This window comes from Castor canadensis, chromosome 14, assembly GCF_047511655.1.
Source record: "Castor canadensis chromosome 14, mCasCan1.hap1v2, whole genome shotgun sequence".
Taxonomy (NCBI): domain Eukaryota; kingdom Metazoa; phylum Chordata; class Mammalia; order Rodentia; family Castoridae; genus Castor; species Castor canadensis.
In genome coordinates, this window is record NC_133399.1 from 75,631,267 (window position 1) to 75,652,600 (window position 21,334).

A 21,334-nucleotide genomic window follows, 5' to 3' on the forward strand; every position below is an offset into this window, starting at 1 on the left:
AGTGAGGTGTGGCTTGTCCTCAGGTTCTGGAGATCAGCTCTGTGTTTCACCAGCCATTCTGTTTTGAGTAGTGGTTTCTCTCAACTGTCCTGCTTTGCAGTTGGGTTTTCTCTGTGTTGGTTTACTGGGAGCTTGTTCCTTTGCCTTGCCCCCTTTCTCTAGGGAAAGGTCAGAGATCTCTCAGCTGGCTCCTTGCTGTCAGTGTGTTATGCTGTTTGCTGATTGTTTTTCAATTTTGGAATTATTTGACTTTGCAAGTTGCTCACTGGCTCAAGAGATTGGCTTTGTGGACCACTATCTGCCCTATTTCAGGCAGTGGCTTGTCATCTGCCCACTGTCAACCTGACTTTCCAGTCATTGTTTACTCTAGGTTCATGTGGAGATCAGCTCTTTGCCCATCCCTTTTCCAGTGCACTTAGAGCACCCCACCCGCTCTGCTGTGTGTTCCTTTTCATTTCTTATTATTCAGTTTTTCTTTTTTTGAGGGGCAAAGTGTCACTCTGTCCAGGGGGCTATGCTGGTTTATCCCAGGGGTGGCTGTGGGAATACCACATGCTGCTTATTTGCTCACTTGTTGGTCTGCTGGATGTCTCCCAAGCAGGTTTGAAGCCAGCATCAGGTGCCTTGGGAATCCTCCTGTTTTCTGTATTTAATGTGGTACAGAGAAGCTTTATACAGCTTGGGGTTCAGGATGTCAAAGCCCCATTTCTTCTTGGTTCTTTTTTTCTGCCAAATGTGGCTCCAGTGTCTCAGCAAGGACACAGCAAGGACAGAGCTCAGGGCTGTTTGCTTCTGTGCCCTAGTCACCATCTTGGATCCTCACCAGTGCATTTCAAAATAGAATTGTATGGACAACCCAGCATACATGAAGAGCTCTCTGATTGATTTTCTCTATAAACCAAACCTTACAGTGGGACCTGTCATCACTGAGTTGGAAAAATCTAAATATAATGGGAGTATTTGGATCCCAAGGTGGTAGGCCCCACATGGCAGCACTCAATCATAAAAGGCAACATGGATAGTAACCATAATGGACAGAGTCCAAGCACAAACCAAATTGACTGATGTGGCCCTCAGGGAGCTGAGGCAGAAAGATCAGGTGTTTGTGCTCACCTAGTAAAGCCCTTTCTCAAAAAAATTAAAACAAACAAAAAAGTCAGACATGTATATACCTATGCTGTTGGCAATATCATCACGATGTTCCTAGAAATGAAAGATAATGGAAGCCTGCAAAGTTTTTTCTTTATTGGTATGAGCAGAAAAGTTAGATCAAGTGAAGAAGTCTATTAATCATAAATGCAGGGATTCATTCAATTTCCAGATTTGAGCCAGTTTACAGATTAAAAATCTCTTGAAGGAAGAGGAAGCTGGCTTCTTTTAAGGAAGTACCTTGACATATTGCCCAAAATTTTTACAATATTATTGTTTCTTCCAACATTCTTCAGAAAGACTTATGGATTTTTACCAAAGTATCTGCACACTAGAGAGAAGGAAATAATCAGAACTTTTGGATACTATTGAACATTGGCTGTGAACTGAAACTAATTCCAGGAGATCCAAACTGTCTCGGTGGTCCACCAGCATAGGGGCTTAGCTTAAGGACGTCAGGTAGTCAGTAAAGTTTTAGTTCATGTCTTCCTTACAGTGGGTCCAATGGGTTACTGAACCTGTGGTTATTTCCCTAGTTTTAGAATATATAAATAAAACAGGCAGATACAGCATCTAGAAGAATCTCCACATTGGTTCCCTGACCTGAAGAGTGAGGGATATTATGATGAAAAAGGCCAACTGGAAACCAATAGCACTGCCTCTTACCTAGGAAAATAGTAAACAACAAGCAATGTCACATACCTGGAGGGATTGTAGAGATTAGTGTCACTGCTAAGAACTCGAAAGATATAGAGATAGTGATTCCCACCAAACCCCTGTTCAGTGAGCCTATTTGGCCTATGCAGAAGACAAATGGTTCTTAGAAAAAGAAAATACATGAATCATATGATGACTTCAATTGCAGCTGCTATAGCAGATGTGGTTTCATTGCTTAAGCAAGTTAATATATATACCTAGTATGTGGCTATTGACCCATCCAATACTTTCTTCTACCATTCCTATTAATAAAGAACTGCAATCAGCTGAGGTGCTTGCTGAAGCCCAAGAGAGTATGTTGTGATTATTGGTAGAAGGTAGTTATAAATACCATCTGTGTCTTTGTCACCAATTAAATAAGTTAAGTCTATAGTCTATAGTTATCTGAGTGTATATGCTTTATTTTGTTATGAATACATATGTGCATGTATTTTTGTTCTCATCCTTCTATTGTCTGGTTACTATGTAAAATAATATGTATTAACATTATATCATAGTACTTAATTATTGTTAACTTTACACCAGAGTAACTTCAATTATGAGATATCAAAAAGAAAAGTAAATATCGTACAAGGGTTTAACTTCTCTTCTGGGGTGAGGATCAGTGTGTTTTTATATATGTATAGAATACCTGTATCATATTAGGTGGAATATGGGCTTTTGGTGTTTATTTGGAGATTAAAAATGGTTTGAGATGCCACAGATGCCAAGTTGATAAGGAACAGTCAAGTTGACTGGGTCACTAGATGGTCAAATATTTTGGAAAACATTATTTTGTGTGTGTCTGCAAAGGTGTTTTTAGGTAGACTGAACAAAGGAGACTGTTATCCACAAGGTAGGACAACCTCATCCAATCATTTGAAACATTAACTGAAGACCTTCTTATTAATTACTCTTCTCCCAAATAAGAGAGAAGGAGTGCTCTTATTAGATTGATTGCATTTGAATTGCAGCATCAGTTAGCTCTTCCTGGTCCTTAAGCCTGTCAGCACTCATATTGGAACTATACCATGAACTTTCCTGGTTCTCAAACCTTGGTAGTTCAGTTAATATAACTATACCATGAACTTTCCTGGTTTTTAAACCTTGGTAGTTCAGTTAATATTACATTATTAGCTCTCCTGGGACTCCAGCTTGCTAACTCATCCATACTTCCATGAACCAGTTCCTTATAAGACTCTGTCTGTTTGTCTATCTGTCTGCTTTTTTTTTATCTTTCTTTTGCTCTCTTTCCTTCTCCCTGTTACTCTACATCTATTTCACTTAATCCTATTTCTCTGGAAAAGTCTGATGAATACAACTATTTTACTTTTGTATATATTATCCAACCTTCAATTTATCATTGTTTTTTACATTAAAAGACTACATCTTGTAAATAGGATTACATTTGTACATCTTGTAAATAGGATTACATTTAGAACATAGCACTTTTTGTTTCAATCTTATTTAGGTATGACTGACAAGTAAAACTTTATATATATATATATATATATATATATATATATATATACATATATACATACATATATATTTAAGAAATCCAACATGGTGTTTTGATATAAGAATGGTTTGTGTTATAATTCCCACAACCAAGAAAATCAATATTTTCATCTTCTGACAGTAGCCTACAGTAGTAACATGTGTGTGTGGTAAGCACACTTAAGTTCTACTATCTCAACACATTTGAAGTACATACTATATTAACTATATTACCTATGATATACATGATAGCTCTAGAAATTATTCATCTGGTAACTGAATTTGCTCCTTTTGACCAACTATCTCCATCTCCCTGACTCCCCAGTCCCTGGCAATCATCATCCTTCTTAATTCTTTAAGTTTGACATTTTTAGATTTGCATCTAAATGATATCATACAATGTCTTTCTGTGTATGGCTTATTTCACTTAGCATAATAATTTTGAGTGTTTTCACCAAAAAGAAATGAATATTTGAGGTAACTTATATGCTTAGTCTAATTCAAAGATTACACAATGTGTACATGTAGAAACATCACATGGTATGCCATGAATGTGTGGATTTTATGTGACAGTCAAAAAATGAAATAAATATATGTAACAAGAAAGAGTTTTACACCAGATACATTATAATTAAATTGATCAAAGTCAAACAGAAAACTGTGAAATCAGCAAGAGAAAAGCAACTCATTATATACCAAGGAAGTTTTCATTACACTGTCAGTGGAATTCTTAGCAGAAATCTACAGAAAAGGAGAGAGTGGGATGCTACATTCAAAATACAGAATGAAAATAGTCTTCTAGCCAATAACAGTATATCAGGCAAAACTATCTTTGAACATCAAAAGTTAGATAACATGTTTTTCAGACAAAGAAAAGCTGATGATACTCATCACCTCTAGATTTGTCTTATAAGAAAACCTTAACAGAGTTCTTCAAATTGAAGCAAAAATATTCTACATATCAATGGATAAATTGATGTTATCTATCACATAAAAAGACAAATATACAAAGAATAATTGTAGAGTTTATTAATGTGTGAAGTGTAGTAAAAGTGTAGAATTTAATATGATCAAAATTAAGTTATTATAGCTATATATGGAAAGTTGTTAAAAAGTTTGTTCAAACCTTATAGTAATTATTAAAAAAACTGTAATTGACATAGAAAAGAAAAAGAGAAGGGAAACCCCTGCAAAACAAACAGTAAATAATTGATAGAATGACACTAGTAAGTACTTATATATCAATAATTACTTTAAATGAAAATGTATTAAACTCCTCAGACAAAAAGCACAGTTTTCAAACTGTTAAAGCACAGCATCAAGATTTATATATATATATCAGTTCAGGCACAGTGACAATTGCCTTTAATCCCAGCTACTTGGAAGGCAGAGATTGGGATGATTGCAGTTTAGTCCAGTTCAGGGAAAAAATTAGTGTGACCTCATCTCAGCAAATTAGGTGGTCAGAGTGGCAGGAGGTTTTGGTAGAAGGGTTGCAATCCAAAGATGATCCCAGGCAAAAATGAAAGACCATATTCAAAAAATTACTAAAGCAAAAAAGAAACTCAAGGGGTGTGGCTTAAGTGGTAGAACATCCACCTAGCAAGTGTGAGAACTTGAGGCTCTAAATTTAAACTCCAGTGCCACCCAAAAACAACTGTGTATCTATCTATCTCTATCTATCACATATGTGTATGTATTTACAAATGAACTTATAAACTGAAAGTGATGAAATGATAATTCATGTAAATGGACTTCAGAAGAATAGAATGTTAGCTGTATTTATACAAAACAAAATAAAATTTACTTCAAAATAATCATTAGAGACACAAATGGTATTTACATAATGTTATGAGTCAACTCAACAGAAAGATGTAACAATTATTAATATATGATTCCAACATCAGAACATCTAAAGATATTAAGCAAATATTGACAAATCTAAATGGAGAAAGTGATGCTAATATAAAATATTAGAAGAATTTAATACCCATGTTCAACAATGAATAAAAGAAAATCAGTCAAACACAATAGACCAAGTGATTCAATTAAACACAATGGACTAAATGGTTTTAACAGACATACAAAGAATTTTCTACCAAACAACAGAAGAATATGCATTCTTCTCAAGCTCCCATAAAAAATTCTCCAGAATCAAAAACATGTTATATCACAAATCTTAATATATTTAAAAAGATTGAAATCATATCAATTATTTCTTCTAACCAAAATTGAATGAAATTGTAGTTGTAGTAAGAAAATTCATAAGTAAGTGAAAATCAAGCAATGTACTCTTTTATAACCACTGGAAAAGCATTCAAAAGGGAAATTAGAAAATACTTTGAACCAAACAAACATGAAAAAAGGCATTGCAAAATTTATGGAATGAAACAAAATCAGTGATAAGTGGGAAGTTTATAGCAAGAAATTCCTACAGTACAAAGGAAGAAAGAACTAAACCAAACTTTGAAAAAAATAACAAACTATCTTTATACCTCAGAAAAGAAAAAGAATTAAAAACTAAGCTCAATTTTAACAAAAAAAAGAAAATAAAGATTAGAGCAGAAGATGCTAAAACTTAGAAAAATAGTAAAATCTGAGTTTTTTTTTAAAGGAAACAAAATTGAGACAACTTTAAGGAAAGAGATTTAAATTAATCAAATCAGAAATGAAAGAGAAAACAGTATAATGGTTGCATTAGAAATAAAAAGGAGTATATAGACTACAGTCTTGCATCACCTAACAGAAACATTCTGAGAAATGTGGTCACAGGCCATTCATCTTTGTGTGAACATCATAGAGTGACAGAATATACATACATAAACTAAGGTGACTATGACATCACTAGGAGATGTAACACTGTGTGACCATGATAGCACATGTAGTTCACAATCAGCCACATCATTATGCAACTCATGAATGTATTATGAGGAATTATACACTAACACACAATCTCAAAAAAGTGGATAAATTAAAATTGACATACAACCTATAAAGACTGAATTAAGAACAATTGCAGAATCTGAACACTAATAAGAGGATTTAAAGAGTAATCAAAAACTTTAAAACTTGGATGAGAAATTCAACAACTTAGGAAATTCAGTAAAAAGAGAGTCTGAAAACACAAATAAATGGAAATCTTGGAAATGAAACACTCAGTGAATCTAATAACAAAACTCAATGGAAAGTATCACCAATAGATTAGATGAGGTGAAAGAAAGAATATCAGGGATCGAAGACAAGGTTGAGGAATTTTTACATTCAGATGTTAATAAAGAAAAGAAAAATAAATCATGACCATAGAATTCATGATCTCTGGGATATAATGAAACCTATGAATCTCTGATACAGAAGAGGGAACCATGATACAGACAAAAGGCATAGACTGCTTAATCAATGAAGTTATAACAGAAAGTTCCCCAGATCTCAGGGGGATATGGATGTACAAGTACATACGGCATTTAGAACTCCAAAAAGTCATGACCAGAAATGAACCTCCTCATTCATACTATAGTTAAAATGCTAAGAGGAAAGTATAAAGAGTACTGAAAATAGCATTAGGGAAGTACCAAGTAACTTTCAAATGCAAATCTAATTAGAATTAAGAAAGAATCAGACATTATTAAACTCAGTAAGACATGAAATCTCTAACGTGAGGAAGAAAACAGTTTGTACATAACTCCCCACAAAATCCTAAATATAAACAGTCTTTACTTTTCAATTAGAAGATGAAGAAAGGTTGACTGGATTAAAAGTAAGATCCAACTGTTTTCACTCTACAAGAAATCTCACTGGCAAAGACATACACACAGACTGAAAGTGAAAGGATGGAAAATGATATTCCAAGCCAGTGGAATCCAAAACACAGCAGGAGTATCTATACTCGTATCAGACAAAGCAGACTTCAAACCAAAATTAGAAGGGATATAGAAAGTCCCTATACACTAATAAATGAAATAATCCATCAAGAAGATATGATTATAAATATGCTTGTACCAAAAGTTGATGTACCCATTTTCATAAAATAAATACTACTGGACATAAAAGGACAGATAAAATAGTATAGCTACAATACCCCACTTTCATCAATAGATACATCATCCAGAAAAAAAATTAACAAAGAAACTTCAGAATTAAATGGCACTGTAGATCAAGTGGACTAAATAGACATCTACAGAATGTTGCATCCAACAGTTATGGAACACAGCTCATGTACTCCATATATTTTCAGGTCCTATCTCACCCTAGTCAAAATGGCTATCAACATAAACACAAACAAGTGCTGGTTAATATGTGTGGGTGGGAAGGAAAGGAATCATTATATACTGTTGATGGGAATGTAAATTAGTGCAGCTACTAGGGAAATCAGTATGGGACTCTCCTCAAAACATAAACAGCTAACATATGATCCAGCTATACCACTCCTTGGTAAATACCTGAAAAAATCAAAGTCAGCATACACTAGAGATGCCTTCACACTCAGGTTTATTATAGCACTATTTATAATTGAGATGTTATAGAATCAGTCTAGGTGTTCAACAACAGATGAATGGATAAGGAAATGTGATTTATATACACTTCGGAGATTGATTCAGCCATAAAGTAGAAAAAAATTGTGCTATTTATCAGAATGGATAGAACTTTATATAATTTTTTAATAAAATGAACCAGACTTAGAAAGACAAGTATCACATGTTTTCTCTCATATTTTGAATCTAGTTTTTTTTAAAAAGACACTAAAGTAGAAAGGGGACTATTTGGGAAGAGTAAGGAGATCAGTGAAAAAGGAGGGGACAAAAAAAGAGGCTAATCATGAAGTGAATATGATCAAATGCATTACATGTATGTATGAAAATATAAAATAAACACATTATTTTGTACAATTAATATACACTAATAAACAATAGCACACAGCAAAGAAAAGCTGAGGACCAGATAGCTTTTCTAGTAAACTCAGCCAAACATTTAAATTAATACCAATGTTTCTCAAACTTCCAAAAAATGTGAAGAGGGAATACTTCTAAACTCATTTTATGGAGCTAGCATTAGCCTGCTAGCAAGTCACACAAAGATACTACAAGATTAAAAAAAAAACCCACAGCCTAATATTCCTGATGAAACTAGATATAAAAATCCTCAACAAAATACTAGCAAACTAATGTAAAGCATGTTAAAAGGATCACACAACATGACTTAATGAAATTATTCTAGAGCTATAGATGACTCACTATATGCAAATCAATCAATTTGATACACTACCTTAACGGAATGAAAGATAAAAGTCAAATGATCATCATTGTATATCATGATCCTCTCAATAGAAACAGAAAATGGATTTGTCAAAATTCAAACTTTCATGAGAAAGCACTCAAAAAACTATGTATTGAAGGAAGTTACCTTAAGGAAACAAAATCAACTTATAAAAACCCACAGCTATGTACTAAATGATGAAATACCAAAACTTTTCCTCTATGATCAGGAACAAGGCATGAATATGAACTGTCCCCATTTGTACTCAACATAGTACTGACTGTCCTAACCAGTGTAATTTGACAAGAAAAAGAAATAATATCTATCCAAATCAGAAAAGAAAACCAACATTACCTCTGTTTGCAGATGGCATGATCATGTATATGTAGAAAACCCTAAACACTCCACAAAAAGTTAAAACTAAAAAGTGGGACTGATTGACTCAGGGGCTTAATCATAATATCTGGCCAAATACAGGTTATTCAAAAGCTTCCCTGAATATACATAAAGAGACAGAAATTATATCAAGGAACAAACTGCCACAAAAAAGAATAAGTCTGAAAATAAATGATCAGATAGTAATAATCAGAAGAAAATAATAAAACAAGAAAAAATAGAACTGCTCAAGAAGTATGTGACTCACACTATGCAGTGGGTTGAAATCTTTCCTTCTTAAAAAAATCACCAAATACCTCTTTGAATATTAGTTGAATTCAATTTCCCCTTTTTGCTTTCTCTGTGATTCCAATATTAAGGATGTAAAACTTTTTAAGAGATTTTTACACTCTTACCTTCCTTATTTTTATGCTTTTTACACCTGTGTGCTTCAATGTGAAAAATTTTCCCTTGCTCTGTCTTTCAGCTCAGTAATTCTGTAATCTGATCCATCTACTGATTTCTTATAGTGCATTATAGTTTTTAGTTCTAAAAAATTCCATTCTCTATTTTTTAGAGTATCCTACATTCTTTCTTATATTTTATATACTTCCCTATTTTAAAATGCATTGATCAGATTTTCTTTCTTAGTTTCCTTTATTTTATTTTTATTTCTAATTGGCACATAATTATACATACTTATGGCATATGGTATGACATTTCAATACATGTATACAATGTGCAGTGGTTCAATGAGGGTAATTGGAATATTAATCACCTCAAACATTTATCATTTGTTTGTAGTGAGTACATTCATAATCTTCTCTTAGCAATTTGAAATATGTGGTATACTATTGTTAGCTGAAGGTACACTACTGTGACATAGAATGCTAGATATTAATCTTCCTATATAATTTTATACCCTTTGTCCAGCCTCTCTTAATTCCCTTTTTCCCTACCCTTCCTAGTTTCTAATAACAACTAGTCTGTTTCTATTTCAATGAAACTAAGCTTTTCAGATTCCACATAGGAGTAATAATGCACACTATTTGCCTTTCTGTGCCTGGTTATATCATTTAATAAAATGGCTTCCAGGCTTTCTTGTGTTGCCACAAATAACAGGTTTTCAATCTTTTATTTTGGATAATATTCCATAGTGTAAATATTCTACATTTATTTCATCCATTCATCATAGATGGACACTTAGGTTGATTCTGTATGTTAGCTATTATGAAGAGTACCATAATAAATATACAGAAGTCTCTTCCACATACTAGCTTCATTTCCTTTGGATATGTACTCAGTAGTGGAATTGCTGGATCACACAATAATTTTACTTTTAATATTTTTGGAGACTTTCATGGTGTTTTCCATAATGGCTCTACTATTTTACATTCCCATAAAAAATAGAGTTCTGTTTTCTCCATATTCTAACCAGCATTTGTTGTTTTTTTCTTCTTGGTGATAATAGCCATTCTACCTGGGGTAAGATTATATCTATTGGCTTTAAGAGTTAGCCTCAATGTTTGTACCTAGTACATTAAGTAACAGTTAAGTTCTTACAAATGAGTTAATTATAATATGAAATAAAACAGGATATTATTATTATTTGAAGTTCAAGAGGCAAGAACTTCTTATCAAAACAATTCCATTTTCCACATTTTAAATTGCACATTAGACCCTCTAGCACTATCATTTGTGCTTGGGTTCTTTAAGGTTAACATTTATGTTAAAAGAAAAACACATTTCAATATATTTTTATATTAACTGAATTAGAAATTAATTTTATCTATATAGTAGTTTATATTTTAAGTAATTCTTAAAACTTTTGGAATTATTAACTTTTATGAACTGTATAGTGTTTAGATATATGATTTGCTCTTCATTTTTAGAATTGAGAGGAAACTAAATAGGTAAATTATGAGATCTGTCATGGGAAAAGCAACATCTCAAATTGTCTTTAAAAAGAATAATGTAATTTAATTTTCTATAAGTTATATTCATTCTTATACAAATGATTCCTTCTTTGACTTTTAAGAAGACCTAGCCTTTTTTTAATATCTCCATAATATTTGCACCATATTTACCCTCCTACACCCTTTTTTTGTGTCCTCTCCTTCCCACTGGTACCAACTCCCAGTCAGACTGGTTTTACCTTCCTGTTCTCCATTTTCAAAAAAAGACATTTTTGCTTCTTTTAAGATACCAATACAGGGAGTTTCATTGTGACATTTCCATGTATATATGCATAATTATTTTCTATGTGCTTTTGTTCTAGTGTCTGGATTATCTTCACACTCTTTATCATTTCTCAATATGCTCTTCTTCTTCTTCTTCTTCTTCTTCTTCTTCTTCTTCTTCTTCTTCTTCTTCTTCTTCTTCTTCTTCTGCTTCTTCTTCTGCTTCTTCTCCTCCTCCTCCTCCTCCTCCTCCTCCTTCTTCCTTCTCCTCCTTCTCCTCCTTCTTCTTCTTTGCAGTACTGGGGCTTGAACTTGGGACCTTCACCTTAATCCACTCCACCAGCTCAATTTTTTGTGATACGATTTTCTGAGATAGGGTCTCTTGAACTATTTGCCTGGGCTAGCTTTAAACTGCGATCTTCCTGATCTCTGCCTCCTGAGTAGGTAGGATTACAGGTGTGAGCCATAGACACCTAATGTTCCTTCTTCCTTTTTAAAATGCTGTAATAACAGTTGATACTTTCCTATTACCACATATGAAAATATTTTATTGTATTTAGGTAATTGTGTATAAAACAATGGTAGAATTTCAGTGTTTTTTTTCCCCTTTTTCTTCTGTTAGAAAGATAGGGTGAAGATCAATGATTACATAAGTCAATCACTATTGAGATAGATCAGAAGTCAGTGAGATTTTAGTAAATCTTGAAATAATTCTCCTGTGCTTATATTGCTCAGGACCTACTAGACATTCAACTGGGAATCTATGTGATTCTGTATTCCAAGCTCTGAAAGATAATAGGGATTAAGCTCTACCATCCACAGGTTTATAACTCAACACTCCACATAAATCCTAAATCAAATTAGCATCTTAACAGAGAAATAGTACATGGACTTGAAACAAAGCTTTTAATAGATTGTGTGTCTAAAATATAACATGATTTTAGAAAACTAACTTTTAGAAGCTTCAGACTAGCTTACCAGAATCTTACAAAGCCTTCAAATTCAGCAACAATTTTGAAGGAAGATGGAACAAGGTGATAGAGTAAGGTTTTCCAGTGTCAATTTTTGACAGAAATATCATTTTAAGCAACTATCCACTCATAGCAGTATCTTCACACAACCTCAGGAAAACAAAGTGAAGTTGTGAAGCCCCTCAACAAGGATGAGTAGAACCATGGTTGGTTCTATATATAGAAAATGGTTCTCTCTGTCCACAGTACTCCTAGCACCACGTCACTGTGGAAGAGAATATGATAAATCTGACTATAAACACAATTTCTACATTAGAAAGAGACAGCAGTGAATATTTGGCTTCTGCACCACACTAGGTGCTTTGTAGCTAAATGACTCAAGAAGAAGGAGTGTCATGAACTCCAGTGAGGCCAAACACCTGAGGCAGCTAGTAACAAAGAGAAGTAGGGTTAGTTGTGACCAGAGCACAGAACGTGACAGTGGTTCTCCATCTTGCCAGGGAGGACATTGCAGTAGAGAGGATTTTCAGGTGTGTGTTGTTGTGGGAAACACAGTCCACAGATCCTCGGGAATTGAGGATCAGACTGAGTCACACAGCTTGGGTACCTCTTCTGTGAATCATCATAGGATGACACTACAACATCATAGGAGTCATTATTAATCACAACAACATCATAGGAGCCATTATTAATCACATAGGATGATCATAGGATGATTCACTCTTCTGTGAATCATCCACATAGGATGACACTACAACATCATAGGAGCCATTATTAATTTTTATTTTGTGTTTTTACTTTTTTTTATTCGTAGTGTACTGGGTGTACATTGTGACATTAACAAAAGTCCTTACAATATATCATAGTTAAATTCATCCCCTCCATTATTCTCCTTTAATTCCTCCTTCCCTTATTCCTGGAATAGTTTCAACTAGTCTCATTTTCCATTTACAAATATGTGTTCATAATATTTGCATGATATTCACCCTCCTACACCCTCAGAAGAGCCATTATGAAACACAAATTCAAACTGAGTTTTGGCAGCCTCTAATGCTGAAACAAACTACAATATTCACTCTACCCCAAACTTCTAAACAACCCCTCTGAAATTGAGTATTCACCAAGTGTAAGCTATGAACTTGAAAAACTACCAAATATGCCAGTGCATAGATAAGACATGTAAATCTACAAGACAGAAGAATAGCCAAAGAAAGATGGCTTCATTACAAAGACAAAGCAGATTGTCACTGACTAATCCTAAAGACATGCAGATGAATGATTTGCTGGATAAGACATTCTAGCAAAATAGTGATTGTATGAAAACTCAGTGAGTTTCAAGAAGACAAAGACAAACAACTTATAAACTTATCAGAAAAATTCAACACAGATAGAAATAAAATGCAAAATCCCACAAAGATTCTGGAAATACGAAACATAACAAACAAAATAAAAAATGCAGTAGAAGGCATGAAAAGCATAATTGACAAAGCAAAAGAAATAATCAGTGAGTTATAAGCTAGATGATGAATAAATACAGTCAGAGGGAAAAAAGAAAAGAATGATGAGAATGAACAACAACAAAAAAAACCTAAGGTAGACTATTGGATGTCATCAAGAGGAAATCTATGGATCATTTGAGTTCAACAGCAACTAGTAAACCAAAAGGGGGAGAAGGTTTATTCAAAGAACAACAAAAGTTTCCAAACCTTGAGAAAAATTTAAATATCCAAGATATAGGAAGAGCAAAAATCACCAACCAAATTCAATTCAAATAAGAAAATATCATGAAATATGATTTTTCAGAGGTAAAAAAAATGCAAAAAGCAGCAAAAGAAGAAACAAACAACACAAATGTGTTCTAATAGGCCTATAAAGAGATTTTTCAGCAGAAATGCTACAGCCAGAGAGAGTGTTATGAGTATTCGATGGACTGAAGAAAACACTGCCAATCAAGAATATCTAACTGAGCAAAGCTCTCCTTTAGAAATAAAGATAAGGAATTTCTAGAGAAACAAATGCCAAGGGATTTATTTGGCATGCTCCAACTTTGAAGAAATACTAAGGGGAATTCTTTACATTGAAAAAAAAGAATGCTAACATGTAGCAAGACAACTCCTGAAGGTATGAGTAAGAAAAAGTATCCTAAAGAATTCAGATTGCTATGACATGGTAATCATGGGATGTAAGCTCCTTATACATAAAAGACAAGCCATATGAAAACAACAGCAACTGCAATAATTTGTTAAGGAATAGATAATATAAAAAGATGGAAATTTTGACATAGGAAACCTCCAAATGCAGGAGAGGAATGAAATAGGAGTAAAGTGAATTCAAACCCCAGTACCACCAAAAGAGAGAGAGAGAGAGACAGACAGACAGACAGACAGATAGACAGAAATAATATAAGGGTTCTAAGATCAGAAAGGAGGAAGTCAAATTATCCACTTTGAAATGACATGATCTTATAAAAATCCAACCCAGAACTCTCCATGATAAAGCTATTAGAACTAATAAAGAACTAAGATAACACAATCAATATACAAAACACAATAATATTTCTATATACCAATATTGAATTAAGTGGAAAAGAAAGAAAAAAGAAATACCATTAACAATAGCTGTTAAAATATCTAGGAATAACTATAAAAGCAGAAGTGACAGAGCTCTACAATTGAGAACTGTAAAATATTGATGAAAGAAAAGAAAGATGATAAAAATAAAGAGATATCCCAGGTTCAAGGATTGGAACAACTAATGCTATTTATAAAACTCTTAATATCCAGAGAGATCTATAGATTCAGTCCAATTTTTAGTATGATTCATTGTCATTCTTCACAGAAATAGAAAAAAATGCAGCCTAAAATGAACATAGAGCTAAAAATGACCCTGAATACCCAAAATAGTATTGAGTTAAAACAGAATATAGTTGAAGGAATCAGACTAACCGACTTCAAAATATAAAGACAAAGTGGCCAAAACAGAGACTTAGATGAATGGATCAGCATAGAAATCCCAGAAATAAACCCTAGAAGTTACAGCTACCTGATTTTTAAAAAAGGTGCCAAGAACACAATGGGGAAAGGACAGTCTTTTAAACTGGAAAAACTGGATATATAAGATTCAAACTAGATGGTGAAGGAGGAATGTGATGAGGGGTAAGTATTATTGAAGTACATTATATATATGCAGGAAAATAGAATACTCCACTAAAAGCTGTTTTATTTATTTTTTTTTTCATTTTTCTTTTATTATTCATATGTGCATACAAGGCTTGGTTCATTTCTCCCCCCTGCCCCCACCCCCTCTCTTACCACCCATTCCGCTCCCTCCCTCTTCCCCCCCCAATACCCAGCAGAAACTATTTTGCCCTTATTTCTAATTCTGTTGTAGAGAGAGTATAAGCAATAATAAGAAGGAACAAGGGTTTTTGCTGGTTGAGATAAGGATAGCTATACAGGGCATTGACTCACATTGACTTCCTGTGCGTGGGTGTTACCTTCTAGGTTAATTCTTTTTGATCTAACCTAAAAGCTGTTTTAAAAAGGAGCAAAGGGGATAAGAAAGTGTAACAGAAGGGGTGAATTTGATCAGAATACATTATATGCAGATATGAAAATATTACAATGAAACCTTTTGTTCAATTAATTTATAATTTTTAAAAGATATAAAATTTAATCCTCAAAATAAAAGACCCAAGACTAAGAACACACTACAAGAAAAAAGGGGTACACCACATGACATCCATCTGTGCAAGGATATTTTAAGATGAGACCTCAAAAGCATGAGCCACAACAAAAGCAAAAAGAAATAAAAAAGTAAAAAACCCAAAACAAACAAACAAAAAAATGGTGTTGAGGTGGTTATAGAAAGTGTCCGAACAGCAATTGGAAACAACAAAGAGACAATCTATACAGAGGGAGAAAATATTTGCAAGTTATGTGTCCAAAAAGATGTTAATAGCCAATATTTATAAGGAACTGAAGTCAAATTTTGCTTGTGAACTCAAGCAAATTCCAAATAATCAAAAATAGACCAAGGACCTGAATATGAACATTTCTTAAAAGAAAATAAACAAATATCTAGAGGTGCAAGAAGAAAATACACATCATCACCAACCATCAGAAAACAGCAAATCCAAATCACAATGAGATATCACCTTATCCCAGTAATAATGGCTATTATTAAAAATACAAAAAAATTAACAAATGCTTGCAAGAATGCAGAGAAAGAGGAACTCTAACATGATGATGGTGGGAAACTAAATTAGAACAGCTGTTATAGAAAATAGTGTGGAAGATTCTCAAAGCATTAAAAATAGAAGGTCTATCATGTGCAACGACCTGGGTGTGATCCCCCACACACACAAAAAAAAAAAAAAAAAAAACACATAAAACTGAAAAACTACCATCTACCCTATAATTTCATTGTGATTATATATCCAAAGGAAATGAAATCAATGTGTTGAAGAAACACCTACATTTGTATGTTTGTCGTAGTACTATCCATAAGAACCAAATTGTGGAAACAGCCTTACTGCTCAGTAATGGATGAAAAGATAAAGAAAATGTGGAAAATATAGTAAATAGAATACCACTCAGCAAAAACAAAATAATGAAATCTTGTCACTTGCAACACCATGAATGAGTACTGAAGGCACTATATTAAGAGAAATAAGCCAGAAACAGAAAGACAAATACTGCATGATTTCACTTATATGTCAAATGTATAATGATTGAGCTTGTGGAAGTTGAGTGTAGAAGAGTGGTTCCCAAAAGCTAGGGAGAATATGGATGAATGGAAGATAGGATAAAATTTGCTTAAGGAGTACAATGTTATAGGAGAGAGGGGAAATTATTTCTCGTGCTCTATTGTACAGTAGAATGAATATAGGTAACAATGATACTTTGTTATAAATAGCTAGAAGAAAGGACTCTTGAATGTTTTCACCACAAATAGATAGATAGATATTTGGTGATAGAATGTTAATTATCCTGAATTGACCACTATACAAAGTATACATGCATTGAAATATTACATTGTACACAATAAATGTACTTTAACAAAAATTTAACATTAGAAAATGTGACTTAGAGAAAAATGAAGGTGAACTGAGTGCCTCCAAATGTCTAATTGTGAACTTGTCCTATGTAATACTAAAAGGATTGGGATTTCACTGTCTCTGAACAAAACAACTAAATCACAACATCAATTCACCTGCAGTGTTGCTAAGTGCTCCAGACAAATGAATGGAGGTCACTAATCAATGCATTTCAGAATTTCTATGTTTGAACTTTTCATTTCTCTAGTCCTCCTTGCATCTACTGCTCTCTGATGCCTTTAAATGTTCAAAGTTTAATGGAGATTTTTTCTTTCTACATGAAATATGGTTTTCTTAGACATCCTATATAAAATTGTATGTTCTATATTTTATAAGCAAAACTACAAAGGAGTTGAATGGCAGGGACAATTATCCTGTTCACAGATTTTGATAAAGGCCTATTTCTACTTTAAATTATCACCTGAAGTTTGTAATGAACAGCAGTAGTGAGAAAAATTAAAACCTGACATTTGACTCCTTCTCCATTATATGAAGGTTAGTTCTGTATCATTCAGAATTCAGTCACAAAATGAGAAATCACACCTCTAAGATAATCACAAGTTGGTAACTACAGGTGTACTTGTCACCATTAACATTCTTTTTTTTTTTTTGGTACTGCAGTTGAACTTAGGGCTGTGCAATTGCTAGGCAAATGCTCTACCAGTCTTTTCTGTTGTTGTTTTTTTTTAACCTATTGCCATTCAGACTGAAGATTCCAGGGAAGAGTATGGTATAGACAAAAGCAGAGTTTTGGGGTTAGTCCCATGGTTCTAAGACCCCAACCTCTGAGGAGAGAGTACAACCAGCTTGCATCTGGAACCTCTTGATTTGGCTGCAGAGATCAAAGTCCTGGGAGTCACAACTGTGGGGTAAAGTGGTGTGGTAGTTGTGCTATGACTGTGGGACTGACAATTCTGGTTCTCTGGGACTTACTAAATATACATTGTATGCAGACTGAAGGTCACTGCTGCCATCAAAGAAAGAGCTTCTACTGAGGCTAAGCTGATGAGAACTCAACCACATAGTTTTCTCAAGTTCCCAGTCTCCCATTAGGTCCCCTATGGGACAAAACTGTAAGGAGGACTGAAAAAAGGAAATGGGAATTGTATGTTCCCTCTTTCCATATGAAAATGCAAGTAAAAAGGGAAGGTGGTTTGGAATCAAGAGGCACCAAGTGAAAACACACACACACAAACATAGACACACATATCCATGAGTTAGTTCTTTTCTGAGGAAACTGAAAAGACAAGAATTTCATAAACTTAACAATTAAGTTACTTAAGATAAGGAAAAGCAGGCATATTTGAGGATTTACATTTTTTAATGGTGAATGCTTATGATCATGAAACATTAAAGAACTCTGGGATTTCTGTCACTTCTTTGTGACATCCTTAGTAACATTTCTTTTAGGTGAAGTTTGAACATTGGGCTTTTCTTTCTTTGGTGATAATTTGGGCCAATTCCCTAACAAAATGAATAAACAGAATAACAAAAAAAAAGGAACTAGGAGCATAGGAAAATAGGGTATGCGAGTCCTTTTTTGCACCACCCTTTGAGCAACTTCACCCTTTCTTTCTGAAGGAGGTCCACTATCAACACTACCTCCAGAGCCATTCTTCAGGCAGTTGGGTGGATCCCACCCAAAGTGGCAATGGCAGTGCTGTTTATTGTTGCAGATCCCTCTCATGTTGCAATCATTTGTTGAACACGTACCTTTTAAGCTTGATATATTGACACACTTCCTGTCAATGCATAGTTGTTCTAGACCGCACTCTGTGCCATCTTTGACTTCACCAACATCAGGTATGGTCATCCCCCGATGATAGTCGGTACCCCAGCAGGTGACTTCATTCAAGTGAGTGTGATGCAGAGTAGTGTGTTCTATCAGAAAGGGAATTTGTGTTACATTGTAACACTGAATTCTTCCACAGAGGATATCTGAGATTTTACACTTTAAGTATTTATCACTAGTCATACCACAATTTCCAAAACGATCAGTTCGCATGTTCAATTCCTTGTAGCAACCATGGTTTGCATTCCTAGCTTCCTTGCCAAAAATTTTCTGACACTGTTCATGATGGTTATTACATATCTTTTTATAGCAGTAGCCTATGCCCAGGCAAGGAAACCCATCCTGCACATACACATCTTCTGGACACTCTGGTGAAGTTCCATTACACCACTCTGGAAGATCACATTCACTGTCCTAATCTCTGCATAAGGTCCTTGGTGGCATGACCTGGCAACTTTTGCAACAAAGTCCAGAAGCACAAGCAGCTCCAGGCTTCAGAGTGCAGCTTAGCATACAACAGGAATCATTTGCACAGGATTTTAAGGTTCCACAGTCACACTCCTCTCCATCTTCAACCACACCATTCCCACACTGGACTGGTGCCATGATGGACTTTGCAGTAGGTCCAAAGTGCACACAGCCTGTATAGTGTTGATACAAATCATTATAACTGCAGTTACTGAATCGAGTTGAAAAAACTTTTTCTTCATTCATTATGCAATGGGTGTGCTGTGGCCCACAAGTACAATCATTTGTATCATGTTTCATACCCAAAACATGACCCACTTCATGTGTTGCAGAGTATGTAAAGCGAGTCATATCATCATTATTGAAAGTAGTGACTGCACAATTGGAATGGAACTGACATAATGCATTAGTAAAGGCTTGGCCCGTCATGTGACAGTACCAGTGCTTAATATAAATGTGTGCAATATCATGCGGAATGCGGCTATTTAAGCTTCTTCTCTTCCATCTGCAAAATTCCTTTAGGAAAGGATTTATGCCAACTTTTGGTGATACGTAATTTCTTGTAGTCCAGACCTCGAGTCCAACTAAAACAAATTCCATGCCCACTGAAGAATAATAAGAATTCATGCCATTGAGAGCTACAACTACTTCATTCTCCACATTTGTGACATTACTTTCCAGATGAAGGTATCGTTTATTGTCTACCACCACTACTAGTTCAACTATTTGTTTGTGGGGCCACCAGTCTTCATAACCCCTTAGTTTCAGAGTTGAATCAGCCCTTATTTGAAAGTTCTTCTGTTGTTCTATTTCTTCATCTGTTAGTGCACATCTCATGGGGTAAAATTCTGTCTCTTTATTGTCCATCTTATGAATCAGATGTTCAAATTTGCCAGAAAGGCTTTTTGGCTTGATTTCATAAAGAATATTATTTATCACTAGTGTTCCTTTTAATCCCCCTAAACAAGTGGTAAGAGCAACTAGGGATTCTGAGTCCCCTTCCACATAACCATGGTAGTAGCATTCATTCTGGACAAAAGGCTGGTCCTCAAGGAGAGTGCCCTGGTCTGTGTAGGTGAACACAGAGAGATGTCTGGATACCAAAATCTTATTGGCCTTCATGTGGACGATATGTCTCTGGCCCCCAAAGTACAGGCTATAGGAGAGCCAGTCTGGAGACCTTGTAAACTTACTGGTTCCAGTGACCCTCAAGGGTATCACTACTTCTGGAGGGCTATGGTGTTGGGCACACATAGATTGGGACAGGAAGAGTAATATCCCCAGCCAGAACTGCAGGAGAGCAATCCTCATGTGCACCAGGGCCTCACCCAGAGTTATCACAGGCAGGGCAGGAGGCAGCATTGGACTGTCTCCTTCCTTTGTGTTGTTTGTATGCAGTCCTGACTTCTTGGTCTGTCTTCTACAAACTTAATTCTTCAGAGCAGGAAAACTAAAAGAAAAGCAGTAAAAAGAAAGGCAGAGACATGAGTGGGAAATTATGAGTCAGCCAGTCTAGAGAAAAAGAACATGGATGGTATGGAATAAAATAAATTAGAATTTGGCCTAAGATGACATGAACTACTACATTGGATTTTCTCTTTAGTTTTGATTAAGCAAGTTAGCCTGTGTGTGTGTGCAAAGGATGTCATTGGACACAGATTGACAGTTCCTAAATCTAGATGAAGGACACTTGTATTCAGTATAGTGTTTTCTAAATATATGCTCATGTGTGAATTTTTTCACGGTAAATTTTTAGAACAGAAGTGTCTTAATGGAAAGGTGAAGATATACATTTTTTGATGGTGAAATCTTCGTTTGTATACGTTAACTTGGTATCAATAGTTCTTCCATTCTA

At 34.5% G+C, this 21,334-nt stretch overlaps 1 protein-coding gene across 1 annotated transcript in view; it reads right to left on the minus strand.

Moving 5' to 3' along the window:
- Positions 1-20,841, minus strand: part of LOC141416277 (disintegrin and metalloproteinase domain-containing protein 25-like) — a 66,451-nt gene extending 45,610 nt beyond the window's left edge. Inside the window, 1 exon segment of the mRNA XM_074053321.1 lies at positions 18,786-20,841. Within this exon segment, the coding sequence (XP_073909422.1) occupies positions 18,786-20,841 (2,056 nt within the window).
- Between the last annotated feature and the right edge of the window lie 493 nt (positions 20,842-21,334).